This window comes from Phaethon aethereus, assembly GCF_964289735.1.
Source record: "Phaethon aethereus genome assembly, chromosome: 2".
Lineage (NCBI taxonomy): Eukaryota > Metazoa > Chordata > Aves > Phaethontiformes > Phaethontidae > Phaethon > Phaethon aethereus.
The window spans coordinates 161,897,655-161,925,590 of record NC_138582.1 but is presented as its reverse complement, the minus strand read 5'-3'; the positions used below and the strand labels follow the sequence as shown (position 1 = coordinate 161,925,590).

General features: G+C 38.2%; 1 protein-coding gene across 2 annotated transcripts in view; it reads right to left on the bottom strand.

Moving 5' to 3' along the window:
• Positions 1–27,936, bottom strand: part of LMBR1 (limb development membrane protein 1) — a gene marked incomplete at its 5' end in the record, with an annotated part of 72,297 nt that overhangs the window by 23,824 nt on the left and 20,537 nt on the right. For both annotated transcript variants that reach the window (XM_082015590.1, XM_082015591.1), the window contains 2 exons: positions 20,169–20,272; positions 26,650–26,789. In XM_082015590.1, coding sequence (XP_081871716.1) covers positions 20,169–20,272; positions 26,650–26,789 — 244 coding nt within the window. The remainder of the gene's footprint in view (positions 1–20,168; positions 20,273–26,649; positions 26,790–27,936) is intronic.

The window sequence follows — 27,936 nt, the reverse complement described above, 5'->3', positions numbered from 1 at the left end:
GATGGCCTCAGGCATCCTAACCATGGGTGTTGATCTCTTCTAGCACAGCAGTTCCACTCTGCCATCAGTCCTCCGCAGAACAGCTCAGGCAGCACAAAGGAAAAACAGACCCCTTCACAAAATTCCCCTTAAGGCTTAAGTGGGCAGCTTAAGACCAACTCCCTAAAGTATTTCAAACACCACATTTCAAGTTAAAGTATGGCTAGGATATGGATTTACTCCTAGAATGTATTTTGTTTATAATAAAAGTGTCTTTGAGGTTGTTATTTAAAATGTTATTTTTGTAGTGCTCAGAAATAAGCTTTCATGAGTTATTTTGAAGGTGAGCATCTAAGCCAAATATATATATTTAAAGATTAAATAGCCACATGTTTAATATTAAAGTACTGAACTTGAGCAATAAGTTACCAGGAAACCAACAGGTTACCAGCAATAGGTTACCAGTGAAGACGGCTGAACATAAGCCAGCAGTGTGCCCAGGTGGCCAAGAAGGCCAACAGCATCCTGGCCTGTATCAGAAATAGTGGGGCCAGCAGGAGTAGGCAAGTGATTGTGCCCCTGTACTCGGCACTGGTGAGGCCAACCTCGAATCCTGTGTTTGGTTTTGGGCCCCTCACTACAAGAAGGACATTGAGGTGCTCCAGCATGTCCAAAGAAGGGCAACGAAGCTGGTGAGGGGTCTGGAGTCTTATGAGGAGCGGCTGAGGGAACTGGGGTTGTTCAGTCTGGAGAGGAGGAGGCTGAGGGGAGACCTTATCGCTCTCTACAACTACCTGAAAGGGAGTTGTGGTGAGGTGGGTGTTGGTCTCTTCTCCCAAGTAACCAGCGATAGGACGAGAGGAAATGGCCTCAAGTTGCGCCAGGGGAGGTTTAGGCTAGATATTAGGAAAAATTTCTTTACTGAGAGTGTAGCCAAGCATTGGAACAGGCTGCCCAGGGAGGTGGTGGAGTCACCATCACTGGACATGTTCAAAAAACGTGTATATGTGGCACTTCAGGACATGGTTTAGGGGGCATGGTGGTGTTGGGTTGATGGTCGGACTTGATGATCTTGAAGGTCCTTTCCAACCTTAATGATTCTGTGTGGAAAAAATAGATTACTGTCTTAAGTACTGAGCACTGAAATAGAGCCTTCTCTTTGCAGCAGAAGAAAGTCATAGGATTAGAAGAAAACCCAAAACATTCAAGAACACATACACAGAGAGATCTGCTTCAACCTTTCCAAAAGCCTTGAAGACCCCTTTCCTCTCCTAGGCAGAGGAAAATACATTCTGGGTTTCTGAAAGCCTTAGCCACAGAAGGTGGATTCCTTACTTCCCTACTATGAGACACATGCACAAATCTCAGCCTCTCTGACTTCAGATTTCACAGCAAGAGATTTTTCTGGACAGACCTGGAAAATACTTCAATTTACACAGCAGCCCAAACACCCTTGGGTTGGAGTAGCACAATTGTCAAAACAGGTAACCAAGAAATACACTGTGACAGAGATCATCAACTGTAAATAACATTTTTTTTCATATTGTATTCAGTTTGCGTGGGCAGGTTTTGGTAGGGGCAGGGCTGCAGGGGTGGCTTCTGTGAGAAGCTGCTAGAAGCTTCCTCTGTGTCCAACAGAGCCAGTGCAGCCGGCTACAAGATGGACCCACCACTGGCCAAGGCCAAGCCCATCAGCAATGGTAGTAGCACCTCTGGGGTAACAGAGTTAAGAAGGGGGGGGGTGGGGGGGGTGGGGAAACAGGCACACAGCATCTGCAGGTGGAGAGAGGAGTGAGAATGTGTGAGAGGAGCAGCCCTGCAGCCCCCAGCCCAGAGCAGGAGGGGCAGGAGGGCTCCAGGCACCGGAGCGCTCCAGGCGCCAGAGCAGAGGGTCCCCGACAGCCCCTGGGGAAGCCCCCGGGGAGGCCGGCTGTGCCCCTGCGGCCATGGAGCTCCACGGGGGAGCAGATCTCCACCCGCACCCGGGGAGGGCCCCACGCCGGGGCAGGGGGATGCCCGAAGGAGGCCGTGACCCCGTGGGCAGCCCACGCTGGGGCCGGCTCCTGGCAGGGCCTGTGGCCCCGTGGGGAGAGAGAGGAGCCCCGGCTGGAGCAGGTTTGCTGGCAGGACCTGGGACCGCGCGGGGCCCAGGCTGGAGCAGCCTGTTCCTGAAGGACGGCACCCGTGGGGGGACCCGGGCTGGAGCAGCCTGTTCCTGAAGGACGGCACCCGTGGGGGGACCCGGGCTGGAGCAGCTTGTGAAGAACTGCAGCCCATGGGAAGGACTCACACTGGAGAAGTTCATGGAGGACGGTCTCCCGTGGGAGGGTCCCCACGCTGGAGCAGGGCAGAGGGTGAGGAGTCCTCCCCCTGAGGAGGAAGGAGCGGCAGAGACCAGGTGTGATGAACTGACCACAACCCCCATTCCCCGTCCCCCTGCGCCGCTCGCGGGGAGAAGGGAGAGAAATGGGGAGTGAAGCTGAGCCCAGGAAGAAGGGAGGGGTGGGAGGAAGGGGTTTAGTTTTTATTCCTCATTATCCTACTCTGATTTGATTGGTAATAAATTAAATTAATTTTCCCCAAGTCAAGTCTGTTTTGCCTGTGACATAATTGCTGAGTGATCTCTCCCTGTCCTTATCTCAACCCATAAGCTTCTTGTTATATTCTCTCCCGTGTCCAGCTGAGAAGGGGAGTGATAGAGCAGCTTTGGTGGGCACCTGGCATCCAGCCAGGGTCAACCCACCACACGTTTACTGCAAGTGTTCTCTAAAGACAGGTAAGATTAAGAAAATACAAATAACTCTCCCTGAAAAAGAGAGAGAAATGATCACAGCAAGCACTCTGAGGTAACCATTGCTTTTGACCAAAAGTACCATTGGCACAAACTCTAGAAAAAGCCAGTTAGTTATCTAATGAGCCTTCCCCATTTTTTGGTTTCCGTGCTAGTTTTATTCTCAGAAAATTGGACCAATCTCCTGTTCTCACCAATTACACTATCTCCGCATCAATGAGATACATCAACAATACTGCAGTTTCATGTGTGTATTGAAAAGCAGGACTGACAGTTCACACCAAGGGCAGAATCATTTTTGTATTACACAGAACATGCCCACGATAGGATTCACACGCTGATGATCATTTAAAAATAGTAAAACAGTAATTTTTTGAAGAACTTCAGTGAAGTGACTAGACAGACATATTCTGTCATAGGCACTAATGAATACCTGGTAACAGTCCAGGATTCAAAAAAAAAAAAAATTAAGATGCTTAAAGCATATCGGTAAATACTTAATCTCAATTAAGCACCCATAAGACTGTGCCCTACTAAAACATTAAGGTTCCAGGCACATTAGTTCATACTTACATACATTAGTGTACCTATCAAATAGCTGCTATTTGTAAGGAATGAAAGGTACAGAATTTCCCCCCATGCGCACAGACACACATATACAGAAAACTTCTGGAGACTCACAGAATGGTTGAGGTTGGCAAGGACCTCTGGAGGTCATCTGGTCCACCCCTACCTGCTCAAGCAGGGCCACCTACTGCCAGCTGCCCAGGACTGTGTCCAGGTGGCTTTTGAGTACCTCCAAGGATGGAGATTCCACAACCTGCCTGGGCAACCTCTGCCAGCACTCTGGCACCCTCACGGTATAAAAAAAAAAAGTAGTGATAAATGAGCCTTAGACGTCCTTATTACTTCTTATTTTTTCTGAAGGTACTTTTGTCTGTTCAGGTGAAAAAAACTTAAAGCTTAAACATTATCATTAGAAACATCACTAACTTAAGAGCTGGGCAAAAATCTATACTCCTGACTTTGAGAACAGAGAAAAAACAGGTAAATACAAGCAACGTTTCTTTTTTTTTAATGAAAGCAAAACTATGCAAATAAACCTTGAAATTCAATGCGGAATTATTTTTTCTGAGCAAAAACCTCTTCACTGACATTTTGGTTTTGGCTTAACATTTCCTCTTTGAGTCATTTCACTTCCCTCCTACAGCCCCATTATATTACTCAGATTTCTTAGATGAACAAAATGTCACAGCATATCTTCATGGAGCAGAAGTAATGCCACTTGTATTTCATATAATACTTGTTGCACTTTTTGAATTAATTTACTCCTCACATTTTTTTGTGTGAAAAGCTGCATTAGAGTCTGCCATCTTCAAAAACAGCAACAATCCCAAATTTCAAATCAGCTTGTAAAAGTACAGTTATTGTTTGTGTTCGGTCTACACCATCGTATCTGTCTCGAGCACAGAATTAACAAATTAGTACAATATGAAAAACATGCAGTGTAGGTATGTAGGACTACTTCAAATCAGCATTCTAACTAAGCAAGGAAAAACAGCTGTACAGCCTAAATCTTGGTGTCAAAAAGTGACTGCATTTGAATCAATTGGAAGAGTCCCTTCATTCCTCATCGTCAATGTGCAACTGGAACAAAGGAAACCTTTACCACACAAATGAAGAAGGTGGCCTACCCAGCAAGTTAAATGTGTGTGCATGCACATATGTACGTACACATGCACAGACAGGTAAGGGAAGAAAGGGGGAAATAGTCACCTTTTACATCAGAGTTTTCCAGTTCAATTGTTTAGTCAGGAGAAATTGCCTCGGGAGCTCCTATGATCACTGCTTAACATCCTATGGAAACTAGACTGACCATAAGAAAGAGGAATGGGAAAATACTTTGTATTTTTAGCTTTCCATATTGTATTCGGGAAGGAAAATTAAGTTGTCCAAATCTTCATCTAGCCATATTTTCCTAATGGTTCTGACAGGTAAGAACAAGGAAAGTAAGCACTTTTCAACCAACCAGCACACATCAGGTTTTTCTGAAAATTGTTCTAGATCCCAACTTTTAAACCTACATTTCATAATGCAAATACTACTTCATTCTTAAGGTGTCCTTCATTACAAACAGAATGCATATACCACAATTAATTCACCATCTTATGAATTATTTTAATGCAATTCCACTTGCAGTTCAGCCTGTTTTAAGGGAGAAGGGATTTAATTATCTCCGAACCAAGCATGGATTGCACCGTAAAGCACCAGAAGGATACCTCCAGGATATTGACACCGTGAAGAAAAAGACTGGTTTGCATCTATCCTATGTTCTAGTTCTAATTTAAAGAAGAATTAAAATGTAAGATGCAGACTGAAACAAATAAGGGTCTATACAGCTTACTAGGGGCGGCACAAGGAGAACAACCTTGAAACCACTACCGATTAAAATATCAAACTCAGATTTCAAGTACAGCATTAACAACACAGCCTTAAATAATGCGCCCATGCTGTAGACTTATGAGATGAACACAACCACAGCCTTTAGAAAGAATTAAAAATTTTCCCCTCTACCTCAGGCTCAAAGTTTCACAGTTTAGACTCAACAGCTCACCTACATTTTTACTCACAGCACGTTTTCAAAATCCACTAAGTTCTTTAACATGAGTGCTTAACCAAGTGAAATATTTTTTTAAAGGAAAGATGTTTAACACATCAATCCCAGCAGCCTGGAACTTGACAGAAGCCTAGTAATATCTGTCATCTTCTCTGTACACTAATGGGGGGGGAATAAATGAAAGATGAACAAAAAGAGCATTTGAAGCTCTCAAGGCATCCCTATAAAGAAAAGCTGTCCTACAAACACATTTTAAGGATCTTGTGGTTTGTATAGCCTTAGAGATATCTGTCTCTCAGACTTCTGCTTCTTTAAAATTCAATTGCTCAGACACTCAGAAGTTTTTATATTGTTTAATCCTGAGCTACTTACACTGCCTGAAGCAGCGAGCCTAAGGGTTCATGTTTCCAGAAAAGCCTCCTTTTAGCAAGAAAGCTTTTAATTATTCTAGAAGCGTTCTGACAAATTTTTAGTTGCTACTCTGGAAGGCATCACCAAGACCTTACCATGTTTCTACTATGATTAACACAGATAAGTCATCCTGGATGAGAAATATCCAAAACATATTAAAAACCAGCACATGGCCAAAAAAGGTAATTCTCCAGCTGAAAAACGCAATGAAGTACAAATGGCAAAAACAGTCCTGAAGGGATGACAGATGTCATACAAGAAAGTCAAAAAGTATAATTACTAAGAAAACCACTTCTCCTCCCAAGTACATTTGTGTTAAGCAGGATGACTTTTATGCCAATTGCAACACATTAAGACTTTCCCCACTACGTGTGTTCACACATAACACTTAGAGGCTGGTTTTTATTTCATAAGAGAACATATGTCTGGTGATAATTTCTTACAGCTTTTCAATATGGAAAGGGGAGATTTCTTGATAATGGAGACAGTAAGAAGTGTTGGGCCTTTTTTCCCCCCATTTGAAATTCTATAACTATTTTGATTGATACAAATTTAACAGCACAAAATGCTTTGCTATTAAGCTAGCATAGGTAAAAAGCAAAAACCTTGCTCTGCACACTGGTTGTTCACAAGGCTTCAGGTATCTCGTGTAACTAGCAGTTAGCACAGGGATCTTTCCTGACCACAATGCCTCACAAGGACAGTGCATAGGCAAGAAACCGGCTGACTGCTCCCCTCTCCATTGAGTCACATGCAAAATCTGGAAAGGCTTAAAAGGAAATCGCTGACGACCACCTCTTGCAGAGCTACGGTAAAACATGCACCATGTATTCAGGAAACACACTGTGGAAGATACAGCTGTCTTCCAAGCAGTAACACAACCCTGTGCCAGAAAGTCACAAGTTAATACTTTTTGGTAAAGGATGATTACGTAAATGAAAGTAATCAAATCATTTTTTGCCAGTTTTTCCTCTGCCAGTTGTGATCAGGAATACAAACATTTTCCAGCGATTTAAGCCTAATTGTTGATGTTTTCTAACACTGTAAGGATTTCAACAATATTTACCAAGAGTTCTTGTGCTTTAACACTGGTGAAGGAGTACAAAAACTTGCAACATGTTATTTTCTCTTTCCATAAGAGGCAAAACTCCTGGCAAAACCAAAGAACTACAGCCCCACCCCTACCTCAGAAAAAGCACTTTGCTGGAACATTACCTGGCTATAGTGGTTTTGATGGACACATTATTAGCTCCTATAAGATGGACATATTTGGAACTATATGACCAATGACATCGTATGGCTTCTGTTAGTTTTTATTAATTCCACATTTTAATTTGGTTGCAAATTGTGCAGAAAAAAATAATGAAAAAACCTATTCTTAATGAAGTAAAAATTACAATGTTACACACAAAACCAGAGAGTCTAACAAAGTTTCTATGGTGCTGAATATTTGCACACAGTTCTGCCTGGACATCCTGACCTCTTGCATGGTAAGTAAACATTACTTTTTACACCATGCCCTGACCCATAGGGAAACCCTGGGAAACATTTCTGCAATCATGGCACATTTAAAGTACACATGAAGCCCATTGTTTTCATGTGACAAAAAGGAGTCTTAGTAACCTTAAGATTTGTTCAGTGAGAGGCTGACTGCAACAAACATGCACGCGAACATCTATGGAAAATAAATGGAGGTACTACAAAAGAAGAAGAACGACAGCAGGTACAAGGTTGGGGATGTTAGCATCAACCACATTTTTAGCACACGACACCACCTCTTTCTCAGTTTGTAAGCGTTAATGAAGAGATGAGCTTCAAGCATTCTAAGCATTTCTATGGTTAGAAACCATACTTTGCGCAACCTTTTTTCTGAATTCTGTAAGACAGTGCAGAACCATTTTTTTTAGTAAGCAAAGGAGACCCATTTTCCATTAGGTAACATGGAAACACATACTAAATTTAGCACACTGATATTTAGTCAAGGGGTCATTACCTTATGAGACTACCACAAATTACTGAATCAAAAACAGAAGCTGTAGTTTTAGGAGAACTCAGTTCATTTTTAAAATGTAGAATCCAATGACTCAGAACCCTCAGAGTGAGCTAAAAAATTTTAATCAAGAAATATATTCAGGCATCAGCTTCAAGAACTCAGGAAAAAAGTTTCCTTGCCCATACAAGAATCAAAGACTTCAGACTGTAACCAGTGCTGACTATGCCTTCTCCCACACACTGTCTTCCCTCACAGAATCTTTCCAGCCTGTGGGGATTAAGATTAAAACGAACACTTTTCATCACAACACAGGATTTTAAAGTTTATATTTATTGTTCACAATACAAATCTTCAATCAATACAAATCAATAAAAAAAAAATTCATAGTCGCAAAACATGCCCAGCAATTTTCAGATGATTTTGTGTTAGTATCTTTTCTGAAATGATTTCACAATGGTTACCATTCTGTCAATAGATCAAGAGGCGGCAGTTGAAATCATTTTAACTGTACAGAATATAATAGTTACACAATGTAAGTAACAAAATCCAGAAATTTCTAAAAGAAGCTAAGAACTGGAAAGAGAAAAACAAAATGAAAGTTAAAGGAACTTTACGGGGAAAAAAAATCCCAACATGATTAATTCTTTGGGTATTGGCTAAAGACATGTACCAACAAGCATTAGACCTATGCCTTCCAAGCTGGAAATGAAGGACCAAAATCACTCAACTAGGGTAAAAAAAAAAAAAAAAAAAAAAAAAGAGAGAGAGATGTTTTTATTTAGTACACTGGTGAAGAGGACATCTATCCAGGATGCAGTACACCCACTGGAATGATTTCTCTGCCAAAGAAAACTTAGGCCCTCTTAGTGTCCCAGAAGAGCATCCAAACCACAGTGTTATAGTGTATTTTGGGGTCTATAACCATCAAACTTTCCTGTTGACATCTTTGCATGCAAGTAACTCACTGAAATAACTTAAGAACCAAGATGGACTCCTTGCAGACTTGCATCCTCACAACTGGGATAAAAAAAACAGTGCTTTCTCATTTTTTTCCCTAGGACCTTTTTAATTAACCAATACAAGACACTCCAGTGAAAATGATAACCTGAGATTCATATACTGCCTAGCAGTTAAGGCATTGTTTCAAATAAATGGATTCAAATTACTTCAGGAAAGAAGATACACCTGGCTCTTCCACACTTAGATATCATTCTTGCATATTTAACATAGAAATAGTATATTAGAAAAACATTCCCCCCAAATTTTGTAACAGAAGACATACCAATTTCTTAATATGAGGAAAAGAATTCTAGACAGAATATCAGAGAAAATGCAAACACCTACTAGCTGGAATAAAATAATTACAGCCTACAGCTGTCAGATGTACGCTACTACCCTGCTGCAGCCTGCCCATCCCTCCTTTGCAGAAAGAAACTATTGTGAAAAAAAAAACAAACCAGGATTATGTCTAAGCTCTTATTAAAATACAACCCAAACCTTTTGGAGAGAGAGGAAGTAAGAAATGAAGAGATACACATAGTAAAACGATGACTGTCCCAATGCTACCCCTCTCCCCTAAGTTTCCTCTGTTGTTCCATTCCCTAGCCCAGCCCTTGCTAATTAGCTCTTAGATGCTCCACTCTCTCCATCTACCAAGTTTCCCAGACTTTCCAAAGCCACCTGCAACAACATGGGAGCTGTGGGATTTCTGACACCATGAGTCTGCCTCTACTCATTTACTTTTGGATCAGAAAGAATCTTTCCTGCTAGACTGGAGTGATAGGAAGATAAATGGATTATTTTCCAACTTCTTTGTAGCTTGGCAGAGGATTAAGATAAGTAACGCAAAAGTATAAAGACAGACTTGGAATTTGTGATTGTGTTTCTGGCAGAAAGAAACCACAAAGACAGTTCCCAAAAGCAAATGGCACATAGAAGCACAAAGGTCACTATTAAAGTTCTAAAATACAGAGAAACTTGAAGTTTTTTTGGTGTCAGTGTCTGTTACTAACCCCCTGCAAGTGTGAATAAGATCAAGAAGAAAACATGCTTCTAGGAATTGACCAAAGCACCAGACAGCTGGAAGTTCCTTTTAATAAGCTGGGAAATCCTTCAAAAAGCTACACCCCAAAAAATTAAAAATTAAAAAAGAAAAGAAAATGGCCAGGGATGGAAGAAACTCATTGGTCCTCCTTCCTCATGTCCTCTGTAAATGAAGTTGTTGGCTGCCTTACAACTCCTCACTACAGATGCATTAGCTCTTTCTTGCATTGTCAATTCAGAATAAGTAATTCTTAATATAGAGCAATCCTTAATGTGGAGTATTTCTTATAATACTAAATAAGTAATATAGACTAAGGGTCTAAATATCATATTGCTGATTATCAGTATTAGTGAAAAAAACTGTTTCTAGAGAGGGAATCAGAAGTGGTGTTTAACTAGCAAAGCCTCATTTAGTAAAAGGAAGCCTCAGAAAATTGTTTCATGCCTTTATGATTACGATATTTATATTAAATCTTGCCACTATCAACATAAAATTATATGGTGATTTTCCTCTGTGTGAATTAAAATAACATTTCTATTAAATCTGTAAAGTTTGTCTTTTTTCTATATAAAGTCATAAAACTGCATAAAGACACTTAAAATAGACACGATGTTTCTGCTTGTCCTGAAAGGTCACTATTTGATACCAATGAAGACTCAAATGAAAACACAGACTAGTGTGAAAATATTCAAAGCTTAATAAAAACATTCCTCATGCATAAACCAGCCATTTTTATAAAACAAATCACCATGTTCAAATAAAACCAACAGCATGTCTTACCATTTAATAAAAGAAACCCATATACTGAGATGGAAAGGTGTTCACATTGCCTTCTTGGAGCCTGTAATTCAGACATGCCAAATTCTGAGAGGCATCTGCCTTTTTCCATTGACTAAGAGGAGGGGCTTCTAGATCCCCTGAATCACAGCCATTTCGGGGATCCTGCACGTGTGAATACTTACTTCCTTCCCAGAGGATGGGAAAATTTTCTAGTGTAAATGAAATACTTATGTGAACTTTATTATAAACTGACAATTAAAGAAATGAAGAACTATACCTCAGGGTTTTTAGATGTACAGCTATCATCTACCACAAACAGAAGGGTCTACAGAGGGCATTAAGTATGCATCATCCAAACAAAATCTGAAAACTACTCATTTCTGCCTAAAAAAAAAAAGTATCTTAGGAAAAAAGTATTTTAGAACCCAGTGCTTCAGTTTACATTGATGACAAATGAAAAGATTCAGGCTTAGTATTGGTAGCTGTACCATCTGTATACTTTATGAGTAGTAGAAGTATTTAGCATGTCTATTTTTACTCAGGCATAACTCATAAGTTATCCTAAAAACAAATAAAAACTGTAACATTAAAAACCCAATCAATTTACTCACTAAGAGAGCAGCAGAGAAAAATATTCAAATTTTATTCCATTTGTAGACTTCCAACTACATATTAAAGCATTTACCAAAGAACTACAGAAATTCCACAAAATACATGCATGTTAAATATAGCAGAGATGTACAAGTTCAGAACAATGTAGGAGTCTGGAAAGTACAAGAGTTCAGCAATGCATTTCATTCCTGGCTCAGATGAGATGGAAACACTAATGCTCCAGTGCTAGCTTCTAAAACTAATTAGTTTTGCATATGAGTAGGTACTCATCTGTAAGAGTCATCTAATACAGTTTCCCACCGTATGCTAGAGGTAATGGTCAGACAACCACATTTTGAAGTAACACTAAGCATGTTTGGGATTTTCTTTGCACAGTGTTTTTACCCCCATATTACTAATAATTCTTGTTTCACTTTGTTAGTCTACTAATTTCCATAGCTCAAATACATGAAAATGTTGCAAGAACCCAGAGTAAGCCTGACACATTTTGCTTTTCTATCTACATTAAAGAGTTGGTCAAAAAAAGTAATTATAATCTCAACCCCATAAATTCCTGCAGAAAGGCTGAATCATTGCTCAGCTAATGAAGTTGCAGGGAGACAGGTAATGCAGAAAAGCTATGCCAAGTAAACTATACCATTAGCTTATCTCCTGTTACTCTATTTTTTTTAACTTATACCGAGGCCTCTTTAAAAGAAGTACATTCTAATTTATGGAAGCAACCAACTGACATTTAACTACTTCAATGAAACGGAGCACAGATCACATCTCATCACATCTTGATCCAATGTGTGCAACAACCAACATCCACTTATTTCCCCCTCAGCTGTCCCAGATACAGAACTGTTACATATATTCAACAAACCATAGATCTCCTTATGGTAAAATAAAAGGACAGGTTTTGCATATAATGTCCCCAACTGACTTAAGCAAGACATCTTCTAATACCTTATAAAATGTTTTATAAAGCTACAAAAGTAAATCCTCACATTAAGCCATTCTTACTCAATAGCCACAAGTTTCTCTGTCCTAACCACCAATTCTTGAATTCTTTTTAGGTCTCATTGAAACATGACAGGGCCCTAAGTTGAAGGATACACACACGTTATTTACCTAAAAGTCTTGCACAGCCTTCGTTCCTAAATACAGACACCAAGTAAGTTATACATGCTGAAGTCTAGGCTTTGTAACACCAAAATTCATGCAAGCAACATTCCCAACCTCTTCTTGACCTACCTGTAGTAATGTTTGTGTTCTTACTGTCTTTAACTTTGCCTTAGTTACAGTCATCGTGAAAGGACAGAAGACCAGATACCCCTGCAATACTTTTACAGACAAAGCTATTTTAAAGTCATACTAGTCTCTAGTTAACACATTCCAGTCACAGGTCCTCTGAAGCAGGTCATACACTCACAGAACTCTTTTCAGACTCATTTGCTGAAATACACCCTTAAAGTACGAAATTTTCTTTTCCTCTTCAGAATTGCAAATAAAGGGCCTCATAGTGTAAAACTGTAATTTTAACATTTTTCCAGAGTTTAGTGTAGACACTCGCCAGTGTGACATGCTAACAAGTATGCTAAACCTTCTCAGCTTTCATTTCCTGCCATTTTATAAACTCTTCTCAAATTTAGTATTAGATGTGCCTGTCCTCCACTTTGTAAATTAGACACACTACATTTAGCTGTATACATGTCATTTCTGAGACTTCAACTGAAGCAGGAAGCATATGAAGAGTCATGATATGCTCCATTCTTAAGGCAAGGTTCGCCATTAAATATAGTCCTTAACTATCCACCTTACATCTTATAGATTATGTTATGGGTTTGTGTAAGTGTCAGTTAAGTATGCTTTTATTTTAATAGGGAGGAGGAAAAACCCGATCAAGCTACTTTCCAAATCAGAATCCCAGAATGATCAGGATCTGCTTTTAAACAACAACAGAAAAACTCTAATAAATTTTAAGTGGTGTCATTTTAAATGACTCCAGTTTAAAGAACTAGACTTCATATCTGAACTTAAGATGTTAGCTTATGTCAAAAATACAAAACCAAACAGCTGCCTTTGATGTGACTGATTAAACAACTTTTGTCTCTGGTATTACTAATGGAATGAGTAAATGGGTTGTAATATAATGTACAATAATTTAGTTACACACTAGTAAACATTTCATGGAGATCAGAGCACGAAAGTCTCAGTTCATGCTGAATGATTTTATAGACAAATAAATACGTGCTTAAATGCCAAATAAACATACACTGTTAACAGGGTACCTCAAGATTATTTGGTGAGCCATTACACACAGTGGCCCGTGGGTATTGCAGTTGGAGGTACATGCAAGCATAAAAGACAAACTGAAATGCTGTTTCCAAACAGGGTTCAAGACTCTTCCACTCTCCAAATCACTTTTCCAGAAAAATCAATACAAATTTAGAAAATTGACTGGTTTAATTAGAGATAATCTGACATTGGGAAGGATTTCCAAGCCAACTTCCCCAGTATTTTGCATAATAGAAACAATTGCTTTCCACAGAACACTTCTTGAGATTAGCAAAAAGGTTTGTAGAATACTTCAAAACTGACTTTGAACATGCTTCCTACACTTGCTTCATCACATGCTGAAAATGTGCTCTACACCTACAGTTAAACCAGAGTTCTACTGGTACACACAGCAAAACTGGGAAGTACGGCTTTTCTACATGGAAAAACACAGAAATTAGAATTTCCATACACACCACAAAAAGTGGCAGGTTTACTTTTCACTTACATTTATTACTATGTTCAGTTACCTAGAGTTTGCAAATACAATGTACTGCAACACAACACATTAGAAACTTAAGCTTACTTCAGTCTTATTACATAGTAACATGACTAGGAAAAGTCATTGCTATTGATAAATAGAGAGCTTATCAAATAAACTTAAATGTTGATGAGATGGCAGACATACACACTGTGGCTGCTCAGCAAGTTAACAATAGCTTACCTTTACAGCAAAAAAAGCACTTTCCAAAAAAAATAAAAAAAATGCTAATAAATGTATTTTTGCAAAGCTTCAACGTTTCAATTCCTCCCCCAATAAGTAATTTTATTTACAGAACACATTTTTAAAAGCCATGCTCCAATGGAAGAGAGGAAGAAATCTGCCTTTAACAGCAGCAACCACTGTTTTTCACTATTTGGAAGGGAACCTACACACTATGTTTTACTTGCATGGGCTAAGCTGCAACTTGCTAACATAGGCAGGACTTTGCAGTCATGACAGCCAAATCTTTATACAGTAGCAAGCACTACACAATAAACTGTTCTGAACACTGACCCATCTCACCTGCCTTAAGTGTATGAATAAACTGCTACATTTTTAAGTGGTGTTTGTATTAAAATAAACTCAATGAGAATTTGGAAAGAGATATCGAGGAAAGGCAAGCAGATGGAGAGACTAGCTGACACATAACAATAGCTGGTGAAATATTACTCTTATTTTCTGTAATAAACACCAAGATCAAAACATTATGCAAGTTAAATTTCCTTGAAAGGTTCCCAGCAGGAGTTTTCCTTTTTGTTTGTGCAGTACGTGATTTCCTCTCACCCACAAAAAACATACCAAGAATGTGCATGTGCCGCTAACACTAAGCAGCACTTCCTTAATCACTCATTTCCAACAATTTATGGATGATCAGTGGCAAAAACGAGCAAAAATAATGAAAGCATGCAATGAAAGCTCATTGAGACAAACCGGCTTGGACTTCCTACTCATTTCTGTGTCTCTTTAAGATGGGGGTCTGATACAAATTAGCCACTGGGAAAAAAGTCATCTGGTCATAAAATACAGTACAGGGTCACTTTTATGTAAGTTTGCCAAAAGGGACATAAACCAGGACAATTTCAAACTGTGACACAGGATAGAAGTATATTAAAAAAATCTTTGTTCCTCCTCCATTGTGCTGTCATGTTGCTCAGCTTTATAGACATTCTGAGCACCAGCTCTGGCCTCTTCGCTTCCACCTGGTCTACCTAATTAATTAAGCAAGGAAGTTACCTCAAATTTTTGTACTATTTGTTTTTATTATCATGCACTTCTTTTGATGTTCCAGGAGTTAACCTCTTAATCCACAGACTCTGTGTGTTGTGTTCTGAACATTTTGGGATGTCTGGATAATTTGGATAATTGGTCAGGATGTTGCTGTCGCTCATGTTAAACTTTATGCCATGACTTCAAGTTCAAAGATCAGTATTAAGGTAAAATACTTCATAAAGCCTTTTTAAAACTCTGCACTCACGATTATGCAATACCTAGTTATTCCAGTTTCTCACAGCAGTAAATTGCACTATTTGTATTTTCTTACAAGGCAATTACTCCTAAGCATCTTTATCTTTGTCAACTTCAAACAAATACAAATTTCAGTTGAAGTTACATCAAGAGAAAGCATATTTTAAAGGTCAAGAAAAGGTATAGCAATTATCTCCTCAAAAATGCTTGCCTCCTTCACACAGCAGCACACACGTAATTTTCTGTGAAGTCTGTTATCACACATGGCAGCATCAGCACTGTGAACTACAGATGTCCAACTCCAAATACCACAATTTTCCTTTTTTGGAGAGAACGATAAAGAATGAGGTTAATTCTGACATTAAGAAACATGGCTGACACTGTTTCATAACTACACTACAGAATTTGAGAAGGCCAGTGACAAAGAACTGGAAGAGTATCTAAACAAGAAATACGCCTTTATGCACAGACTCTACAAAGGAAGACACGAAGAATACAGAAAGATATGAAAAAGTTTTTAATAACAATGCAGGAGATTGAAGTTACTTCAGGTACTCCAATAGCTCAGTTAATAGCACCAGCTAAGGTGTAATGTATCACAGTGACCTCCAACTACTTCAACAGCCTTGAAAAAACTAACTCACATGTGTGCATGAAAATACGTGTGCATAAATACACAAAGATATACATATACACATACATGTTATACACCTCCAATATTGCTTTTAAAATTATTTTCCTGATAACAGAAGTCTGCAACTGCCATTAAATGGAAATAAACGATAGTAAGGAAGAGCACTTAAGCTCTTTAAAAGACGATGGTGAACCCCCTTAGGCCCAAAATGCCATTTTTGAATTAACATAGTGGTTTTCATTAAAAACTAGGCAGAGAATCAGTTTGATTTTCAGTACAACACTGCATCCGTCCATGGTGAGTGCCTAATTTCCGTATTTCTCTCCTCTGCACAATATGCAAGTCCTTGGTTGTTTTAAACTGTTGCCCTGGGGAATCAAAAAGAGTCTATAAGAGGGGCCATGTGCCATTTAGAAAGTATACTAGCAACCGAGAAAAAAAGCCATAGTAAATTGGAAGATGGTTAATCAAACCCATTCTGATTCATGAAACTTAAACAACTAAGGGGGCAATACTTCCTTACAAATACATGGAAAGGAAAGTTTGCTCATAATAGCAACCTGAGCTATCTGAAATATCATAGCTTGCAAGAAGTTGACGTTACAGTGAATACACAGAAGCAACTTTTATAGTGTATTGATAAACACTCAAACAGATGGCTAAAAACTTTGAGGGTTAGGCCCATATGTGATAACGACTAACATTACTGTTGCAATTTAAGCTGAACAAAGAAATCCATCTAAAAAAAATTAAAAATCTATTCCACTTCAGAACTGAACTTCTTTTAATCATCCATTTTCAGATCTTCTATTAAAATCCAGCAAGTAATTCTTACATGAACACCTTCAAATAGACATCTTGACTACACACATCTAAATCTCCAGTGACCTATTTATTCATTATAATGAAAGTAATTCTATGACAGATTCAAGATGACCTGCATAAAAGCTTCCACTGGAACAGTCTTTTTATCAAAGTTTTGAGCTGAGCTGGGTGGGTATCTAGAATGAACTGCTTTCCCTACTCCTTGTATCCAACTCCCAACTGAAAGGTTAAAGATTCCATATCCTCTGCCAAACCTCCTTATGGAATGTCTTCACATTTACAGTAGATCACTCTTAAATGCTGCAAGTTTTGCCAAATGTATGAAATGTTCTTTTAAGTTGAGATCACTAAAGTCTAGTTTTGCCACTTAACAGTAATAGCATTTGAATGATGTTTTATCTCTCTGGCCCATTAGTCTGATGTAATGAATGGCAAAATATGACAATTTTTTTTTAAAAAAAAACTTGCACAAGTATAATCAAAACAAAAATAACTTGTTAAAGTACCAGAATTGTACAAAGTAATCATGGTCTCAAAATTTCCTCTGTAAAGAGATAAGCAATGTGCTAAAATCTAAGGAAAGTAAGAGATGGGGAATACCCTTCACAGATTCTAGGACTGAAAAGCTTACATGTAATCCTGAGTTCACTTAACTATCAATTTTCCCAGATTCTAATCACCTTATTACATCATGTAATTCTTTTAAAAATATAGAGAGAGTACTTATTGCAAGTAGAATCATTTATCTGCATCAGAATTTCAACACAACAGCATACTCAATTTTAACTATCAACTTAATCCAGAAGTAACATTTGTCACTTGGGTTCTAAGAAAAGCAATCAATGACAAGGTATGTTCATATTAAAACGGACTACAATTCCCACACTTCCACCAATAGCTTTAGGGCTCACTCAAAGCTGTTAAAACAATTCAGTATGCCTGCATTCATTTTGGTTACTTTCAAATAGAGCAGCCAGGTAGAACAGACATTGGACAAAGGCTTTGAGTACCTGTACTAGGAATCACACTTGGCTTCTCGGGTGTACCAAAAACATCCAAAAGAAGTCAAAGTAACAAAAAAAAAAATTCCCAAAACAGGGGTTTGCCCCCCCCAGCCCCCAATAGGTGGGTTTTGGTACTAAAATCTGATCTTATTCCCATGAAGAAGCAAAATTACTCTAAAGCACCAACAAACGTTTTTTTTTCCTGACGTCTGCAGATAGATTACGGTTCTACCTCATCTGGAGTTACAAATGCTTCCAAGTGTAAACATGTAACGGTGATTCTGTTTATCTTGAATGGTATTTATTGATACCCAGTATCATAAGTTTAAAAGTTACGCTATAACTATTACAGCTTTATGTAAAATGCAAGTTTAATGCAGCTGGGATACATAATGCACCTGCTGGAGCCAACAGAAATCTACAAGTCAAGGGGACACACCACCATTACAGTACATGGTACACTAATGGAGAGAATCCTTGGGTATGGTTAGACTGCAGGAGACACAAACCCCACTAAAATCAGTTAACTTATTTCTTTTGTAGAAGATAAACTTATACAGTAGCTGTGGCTAAACAGAGTCAAAAGGAAAATGAAGCGGCCTCCACCTGAAAACTGAAAGGACAAAAGAAGCTGCTAAAAATTTTCTTAGCCCTATAGATGCCTGAAATGAAGGAAGAAGGGGAGAGGAGAGTGTTTTCCAGCCAAGTTGGATAAGTAGACTTAAACATAGCAGGCCATCACCAACCTCTTTGAAGTTGAACTCATTAGCTTAGTCACCCAGACTTGTAACTGAAGTAACTAGGATACTGTGTTTTGACCAAATTGTAGATGTAACACTGCAGCAGCAGCAACCAGCTCAGAACAGGCTACATCAAACAAGTATTTACACACCATCGTGGTTGCGTCCTGCAGGTCCTTTCTGACACAGCAATACTGCTCAGTCTATGTAATCTCCCGGTAGCTTCAGATATAGAATAAAGTCTCTGTTTCTTCACATTATTCCCTCTGAATTAAAAATTTCCTTCATGCTGTGCTTTAACTTTTTGGTGTTTTTTTTCTTGCTGTCCTCTGTTTTCTCTCAAGTGTCTACATGAACCCTAAAATCCCAAATTGAATGCAGTACTTGAGTTTTCCCCAATTCCACCAAGAACAAAAATGGCAACTTCATTGCCTCTGTGCCAATTCCTGTCCACGCAACCAGGAATTATGTTTTTCTTCCCTCATTGATTTACATTATGTGCAATCCATCAGTGACTCAAATCTTTCGCATCCATCTTTAATGCATTTTATTTTCCTGATTTCAGATGACTTTTCAAGATTCTTAGCTTTTTAATAACTGTCACCCAAAGGGCACAGAATTCCCTCAAGTGTAGTGTCATTAAAAACAAAAGTGTAATCATTTGGATGATAAAGATTAATGAAAACGTGCTACAGTTGGTCCCCAGACAGTCGTTCCAGTTTAATTTATTTGATATTTGCAATTTGAAATTCATTTTGCTGGGCCTCCCATTATAGTATTTTTTCATTATATTTCTTGAGTTCACATATTAATACAAAAGTTATCAACTCATTGTTCAGAAATTGCTTTGCCAAATTCCATGCTTCACTGAAATACTCAGCCCTCCCAACTTGAGTATATTCAATTAAGTTGAATATTTTTAGTTACTCTCTGCCCATTTAAGACAGTTTTTTTTAACACATTATTGTTAATACTGACCACACTCGAACCTTGTTTGGGATATTTGTAATCTTTAAAATTCACAAATCAAGCTTGTTTTCTCTGGGTCATCTGTTGTTTAAATCAGCCTCCCCATTAATAAGAAGCCTGTACTTCTTTCCCTTGTTACTTTATTTCTATGTATTTATTGAACCCTCCCTCCTTTTAGCATCCCAACAAAATCATTTTCCGAAAAATAAAACCTTGATTAAAACATTTTGTTATCAAAAAGACACAAGTTAAGTCATTTTCTTGATCTCAGTACACATGGCTTTTCAAGGACCATTTTTTCCCCTTAAGCTTACTCACACCCACATGCTGTACACTCACTTCACTTGCTTGTGCAAGAGTGCGCACCTGTATACACATTCACACAACCATACACGTCCCAGTGCCAAAGCCTCCTAAATTTGTAATTTCTGTTTCATCAGAAAGGAAGGCTGAAAGTGGAATATATACTGTAATTACTATGTATTTAACAGAATTTTCCTACCTTTTTTAAGCCAGCAAATCCTTCTGATTCCAGGAAGAAAAAGGCAAAGGGCATCAACACAAACAAACATAAATTTGAAAAAAGAGAAGCAAGATTCCATAAACCTGCAACAAACAAGAAGTTGACATTATAAGTTTCTCAGCTTTAAAAGTTAGAGATATTACTTTTTTCTCCCTTACATATAAAAGTGTAGTATACATACAAGTGTTAACAGAAACCAGTTTTTTATGGATAGTTAGTTATAGGTCATTCCTGAAAAATACTCATTTCTCTGCGTAATGATCTTTAAACAAAAATTGGATGCCAACTTGAACAGCAGCTAATGTCTGAAATCTTGGGACACAGACTGCAAACTCAGGTGGACTACTTCCACAATATCCCACTGAAGGCTCTTTAGATAATCATTTTATAAGGTTTCAGGACAAAAGTACCTTAATACTTTCAGTGAATCTCACAAAATTCAGTTCGGTGTACTCGCTTCCTCCCTTATTTTTTCAAGAGAAACTTGGACAAATCGTGGATTTTAACATGAGCAATAAACAAACGCCACCATCACCTCCAAATGAGAAGGTATCATGGTAACAGCAACAGCAGCCTTCCACGATGAGATGACTGGCTCAGTGGGCAAGAGAAGAGCAGTGGATGTTGTTTATCTCAACTTTAGTAAAGCTTTCAACATCATCTTCCATAAACCTCCTGATAGTCTAATTAATGAAGTATGAGCTAGGTAAGCAGACTCTGACACGGACTGAAAATTGGCTGAGCTTCTGGGCTCAAAGGTTTGTGACCAGCAGTACAAAGTCAGGCTGGAAGCCAATCACCAGTGGCATACCCCAGAGGGTCGATACTGTGTTTAACATCTTCACTAATGACCTGGATGATAGGAGAGACTGCATCCTCAGCAAGTTTGCTGAAGATACAAGATGGGGAGAGGCAGTGGCCTGCCACTCAGATGAACCTCAACAGGCTGGACAAATGGGCAGAGCACACACTGAGGACCAATCATCCCAAAAGAAGCTTTATAGAAAAGGCCTTTAGAGTTTCTGTCAAGACACTAAGATGAGCACGAGCCAGCAACGTGCCATTGCAGCAAAGGTGGCCAACAGCATTCTGGGCTGCATTAGAAGTGTTGCCAGCAGGTTGAGGGAGGTGATCCTTCCTCTCTGCCCAGCACTGGTGGCACACGTCAGGAGCACTGCATCCAGTTGTGGGCTCCTCTGTACAAGACAGACATGGCCATACTGGAGCGAGTCCAGCAAAGGACTAAAAGATGATAAAAGGACTGGAGCATGTGTCATACAAGGAGAGGCTACGAAAGCTGGAATTGTTTAGCCTTGAGAGGAGAGGACTCTAGGAGATTTTATCAATGTATATAAATATCTGATGAGGGAGGGGGAAAGGAAAGCAGAGTCAGACTCTACACAGTGGTATCCAGTGAATGGAGAAGAGACAAAGAGCATGAATTAAAAAGCCAGGAAACCTACTTAAATGCAAGGAAAAAAACCCCAACTTGCACTGAGAGTGTAGTCAAACACTACAACAGGTTGCTGATAGAGGGTTTGTAATCTCCATCCTTCAATATACTCAAAACCCAAATGGACACTGCCTTGAGCAGCCTTCTCTAACTGACCCTGCTTTGAGGAAGGGGGGCAGACTAGACAATTTCCAGAGGCCCCTTCCATCCTCAGCCATTCTGTGATCTAGGTGAAAAAATCAACAACTGGGACATCTGTAAGACACATGTGACATCTGCAGGAAGGGAAAAGGTTTAAAAAACAACCTGGAGTGATAACTGATCTCCATTAAGGGTATCTGCTCTTTTAAGATTTTCTAAGCTGAACACTTTCTGAACAGCCAGTTTCTGATGCCTAAACACAAACCCATCATCATCTTATCAAAAGTTGTGCAGGATGCAGTGTTTCTTCTTTATAAAAGCAGAAGCTTACCTGCAATTTAGTAGCTAAGAGGTTTAACTAGTGTCACATGTTCTGCATCCTGAAAACACAGCTTTTATTTTGTAGTTGAGAAAAACAGGCTTAGTCCCCCACCTTCCCCAAAACACATACATTTCCACAATTCTAAAGGACTATATTATATCACCTGAAATACAAAAAAAAGAACATCCCCCATGACAAGAAAATTTGAACTAACAGCTTTGTTTATTTCTTTCTTCTCATGTACAGGCTTGTTCATCTTCTCCTTTGAAAATGTCCATTTTGGAAAGAGAATAGGGAAGGAAAGAGATATTTACTGGATGCCTGGGGAATTCATTATTGAAAGACATTCCTTTTCTCGGTTCCAAATGTAAAATAGTTAGCAGTTATCTTTGCCTACACCCCCTTAAAAAATGCTTTTACCATATATACTTTTTTTCCTTAAATTAAACTATTTAAATTTCAAGAAGAAAAAAAAAAACAAGGGGGGAGAAGGGATGCGGGGGGCCAAGAAATCTACTGCTTGGGCAATTGATAACACCAGGACACCAGGAACCAAACTTAGCCAAATAAGCTAAAGAAAACAAAACAAGAAAATTCCAAAAGATGCATGAAATGCAATACTGAATTGCTAAAGAAAACAGACTGTCTAAAGGTGGCTAAACTCCAGTTAACAAAGAGGGGGATTTTTCCTTTTGAATTTGCTTAGCCAGGAAGCTCCTGTTACCATTCAAGAAACATTCACACATAGCAACATCAGCAAGAATGTCATTAACAGCCCTTACCGGGGGTACATTAACTCAAGCAGTCTGCATACTTTTTTTTTCCCCTCCTTCTTTTTGTTCCCTTTTTTTTTTACCCCAGAAAATTAAGACACCAGTGTTAGAGTAGAAATACTATTAGATAGAGATGGGGGTCTTATTTCAGCAGTTCTAACTGAAGACAGTGCATTCAGTTACTTACTGCAAAGCTGAGTACCTGGTTGTCCTAATTTCAGCAGCTCTATTATATGTATAAGCACTGTTTTACATTGTGGATAAAAGCTGCATAGTATGTACAGAGCATTTTAAGGGAGGGAAGAGTGGAGGACATCCAGAGTGGTTTTTTTAAGAAATTTACACATTAGCAGCTGATAGGAACCACATTTACAGAATATTAAACTACAGAGCTACCACATCGATGTAAACTTATGAAAGCTAAGGACACTGGTGTACTGCTGCTGACATACATACACACTTTTCTCAAAGAAAGGAACATACATTTCTTATTCTGATACTTTGGAAATGAAATTAAAATACACCCAAAAAAATTAATTATTTCTTACTACATTGACTGCATCATAAAATTGCATGAGAGACTTGCTGATATCAACATATGTAATAGCTTTAAGGAAGTTACTGGAATATTTTAAATTTTTTGGTTTTGCATTTTTAACAACCTAAGACTATCTCCCATAAAACAGGCTAATGAAACATAAAAATTAAAAATCTCTCAGTGTTTGGCAAACAGATGAGACCCTCAGCAACTCTTCGTCTTTCTCATTCATGGCAGTTTCATTACGTTTTACCCCCACCTGGTGGTTGTATGCAACAGCACAAGTGACCATCCAGCTGTCAGAAGTATTTCTGGGTTTAGTTCAACATGCATTAGTTTAAAGTGTTTATACTGGATCCAGGTATTGGCTTCCAGCCTAGTTTCAAAAATCAGAAGCATGTATTTTCTATTTTTCTGTATGCCACAACTAATGCAAGAGTCTACAGCATAAAACCTCTTAATGTTACCTTCAAGTACCTCCAACTATACCTGCAATTGATAAATCTAGCAAAACCAAAGCGTTTTACTGCCAAATTTTCCCAGTTGATAACACTTCCAAAGCAGTAAGCAAACCATACATGAAAGCTATGCTAGACAGAGTATTACAAAGATATGAACATTTTCTGAACTTGAGTGCTTGTGATAGCACTAACAGCTCTCAAAACTTGCATAGGTATCTCATAACTAACTTCAAAAAGGTATTGCCACTACATGGAATAGATTTCTAGAGAGCAGTGCAAAGTTATTTTGCAAACCCAGTGAATACCACAAGAGGGAGCCCAAGGTCACGTTTTGAAATAAAGTACAGATTTTTGTCAAGTTGCAGCACCAGAAGCCCATGGTCAGATCCAAAATCTACTGATGTTTCTGAAGTCTTCACACCAACTGTGGTAACTCTAGAGTTAGTTCAGTCATGTCTACCCCTAGCATAAGCTTTGCAATAGGCAATCAAACTCAGAAACACCAGGATGCTGAATTTACTTCCTTGCTGGCCATTATTATTGGACTTAAGAAATGTAAGTTACACTGTGCATGAATAAAGTGGTATTCTTTCAAAAACTTTCAAGAAGTGGTAAATTTTCAAAAGATTATCAAATTAAAATCAAAAGATGACGGCCACTAGGAAATTCAAAGGCCTTCCTATGTGACAGCTACTTTTTCCAGCAGATTTCTAATTAACCTGAGTTTTCTCAAGTACCATAGCAATTCTGACAGACTGGAAGTTTCTGAACTGGTTATCATATAAATTTTTCACACTGAAATATTTTATTGTCATTTTTCCAAAGTCAGCTCAGACACAGAAGGAAGGATTATTGTCCACTAATTTTTTTCCCACTTTTGGGAGTAAAGAATATAAATGTCTGAGCAGTTAAATCCATGTGAAAAAATGAGAATTAGGCTAGGGTTTTTCCTTCCATGTAGAAGACATACCAAACTAGCAATCCCCCATGATGTGTGACAAAACAAATCATAGGATAGAGGTTGTTTCTATCTGAGTTAAAGTTATGTAGTCTGATCTGCTGCTTAACACAGATGCAATCAGGTTGCTCAGGGCTTTAGCCAGATGAGCTTTGGAAAACTTCCAAGGATTTAGATCTCCCAGTCCCTCTGGACAACCTTTTCCAGTGTTCAAGCATCCTTGCTGTGAATAACTGTTGGCTTTATGTCCCGCAAACATTGTTTCTTGCCTCTCACTGCATGCTCCAGAGAAGCAGCTGGCTCTTTACAAACCCCTCACCAGTTGCAAACCCAGCTGTGCCCTGGCTTTCCTAATTTCACACCAGGATTTTAACCCAAGCAGTATTTCTACACCCCTCCCAGGCAGTACATTCCTACTTCTACCTTCTGTGCACTTTCTTTTTGGTTTTGAGCTCAGGAGTTCCCCATTAAGCCAAGCTGACCTCCTGTTACACCTGCTAATTTTCTTGCATACTGAGGTGCACATTATAGTGCTTGACAGTAAGCATCTCTCCTGGCTACCTTTGCTTTCAGGGCATTCTCCAGTAAGGTCCCACATAGACATTTCCTGAAGAGGACAAAATATACTCTCTTAAAAATCTAGTATCTTTATTTTACTATTTTCCTTCTTCACTCTTCTCAGGTCTTAAACTACTCTGTTTAAATCAGGGTCATCATTGACAACCACGCCTACAGTCCACTCCTCTTTATTCAAGGGTTTACAACAAAATTCTTTTACTGTTCAAGTAACAAAAAATACTCAACTAGTTTCAGAAAGATGACAGAAATGTGCATTATTTTCTGTCTTCACCTATTCACATTTAATTTGCTGTAAAAAAATTTGGATCTGGAATTCATGAATTTGCTGTCTGTGAGTACTACTAGACATTCAGCAAAAAGAGTACATTTTTCAGAGAAACATCCTCCAAAGCCCAATTACTATCTCTTCACAGAAAAAGGACAGCACAGTTAACCTGTAAATTATTTGTTCCAGATGAAATAGATTGTTTCACAATAGCAAAGGTATTATCGTCTTTCTCCAGCCAAATCTACTAAAGAATGTCCTGTTTCCACCAGCTATTTCCCTTAGACACATAGAAGTATCCAAACCATTTTCAAGTATTAGTATCCATCACACGCATCATAGTCATAAGCATGTTAACCAATACTGGAAAGCATGCAAAACTCATTCTGCCAGACATCAAGGCATCATCGCTGCAAATACAAAATACTCTTTTCTTGCATTGTTTTCCTTGAAATAGCTCATTTTCATTGTGCCTCTTTACCACACTCAATACACTTGTACTCTGTAATTTTCCTTGCTTACAAATAAATCACGAACAGTTGAATTTAACTATCTAATCCCAACTGCTCATAGCTAGCAAGTTTCTTAAATCAATTTTTTATTTTCATAGTAAGTTTATATGTATCATAATAAACAGATAAGCTTACGAATCTTGCATTAACATATTGAAGAAGTTTGAACAGTGTGTTTTCAGGTTGGATTCTAGTAGCTCTTATTCTACATTAATATATACGAAGCAGTGAATTTGTTTAGTTCCATCAAGGCTGCATAATTTTTTTTAAAAACCCCACAGAAGAGTTAAGACAGACTTGTGATACATCACACAGCAGCAAAACCAACTAGCCAATGACATATTAACAATTCAATTAGCATCTTAAATGAAAAGGGAGTAATTAGTTTGGAAATAAGAACATATCTGTGCACGTATAATGAAGATATCCATTTTAATTACATTACGCTGAGTACTAACCATGAATTAGTGAGCCATTTAACCACTGAATATAGTAGTTTTGTGGAAAAGAAAGCAGGATCTCATTGCTGATTATTGAGAAAGGTAGAAGCAGGACTGCACCAGCTGAAACTGCTAGAGTGAAGGTGCTCAAGAACAGCCTGAAATTTAAAGAAATGTACCACTGTTACCACCAACATGCTCTGAACAGGGGGGAAAAAAAAAAAAAAATAGTTAGCCTACCTGTTAATCAGTGTCTGAAAGCAACACATTCTTACATTGTAAAGGGGCAGGAGAGACTGATTTCCACAATATTTCACTTCCAGAAAGCAAATTTCAAATACCAAGTAGTTTACAGAATCCAGTAAAAATAATTACTTTTTTTACCAGCTACCACAATTATTCTCTTGGGACTTGCATGCATTCAATTCCAACGTCATATACAGGATAAGTTATTGGAGTTCACGGAATACCTTTTCATAAGTCTCCTATTTTAGTCTTCATTTCCCACACTTCATTCATTTTTCAGAATGAAAATAATTTCCATTTCTATATTCTTACTACAATTTTTAAAAGCAGAGCAGCTTTTTAATGTCTAAAAAGTGAATATAATTATACATAAATATTTTAATACCAAACTGAAACAATATTGCTTTTCTTTAACAAAGTAGTTATTCGAGTATCATCTCATAGCTTGGGGTTTTCTTGTAACTGTAAAGTCAATACAGAGAAATTGTCAGAATTATTTAAAGTGTTTAAGCTTATTCTTTTCAGATCCCAAATACAACTTATATCAAATGCCATCTTGTGGCATTAAAAAGAACTGTGTTCTTCAAAAAGAATAAGACCAACAAAAATATTCTTACAGAACTAATCCGATGCTAGAATAAAATTAGTAATAATTCTCAAAACTGCATGACAAAAGAGATAAACTTAAATAGATCATTTGTAAGTTGCTTACAGAGATCTTACTTAACAGTCTACAAATCTATTCTTCATTCACACAATACTTATTCAAGAAAGTGTGGGTGACTAATTTTATTTTAAATATATGTTCTTACATGGTTTTGTTGTTGGTTTCTGAGGTATTTTCTTCTTTTATTTAAGGATGTTTAAGTATTCTAAGCCAGAATTGTGAACCTAACACACTACAGCTTTTCAAGGTGCTACAGCAGTTTGGCTTTGTTTTGTCCCCCACCCACCTCTAAGTCTTGACAATTATGCTATGCAAAGAAATATCAATCTGCATAAGTTTGTCAGTTATTGCTTTTTGGAAAGCAACACACACACTTAAGGTACAAGAAATCT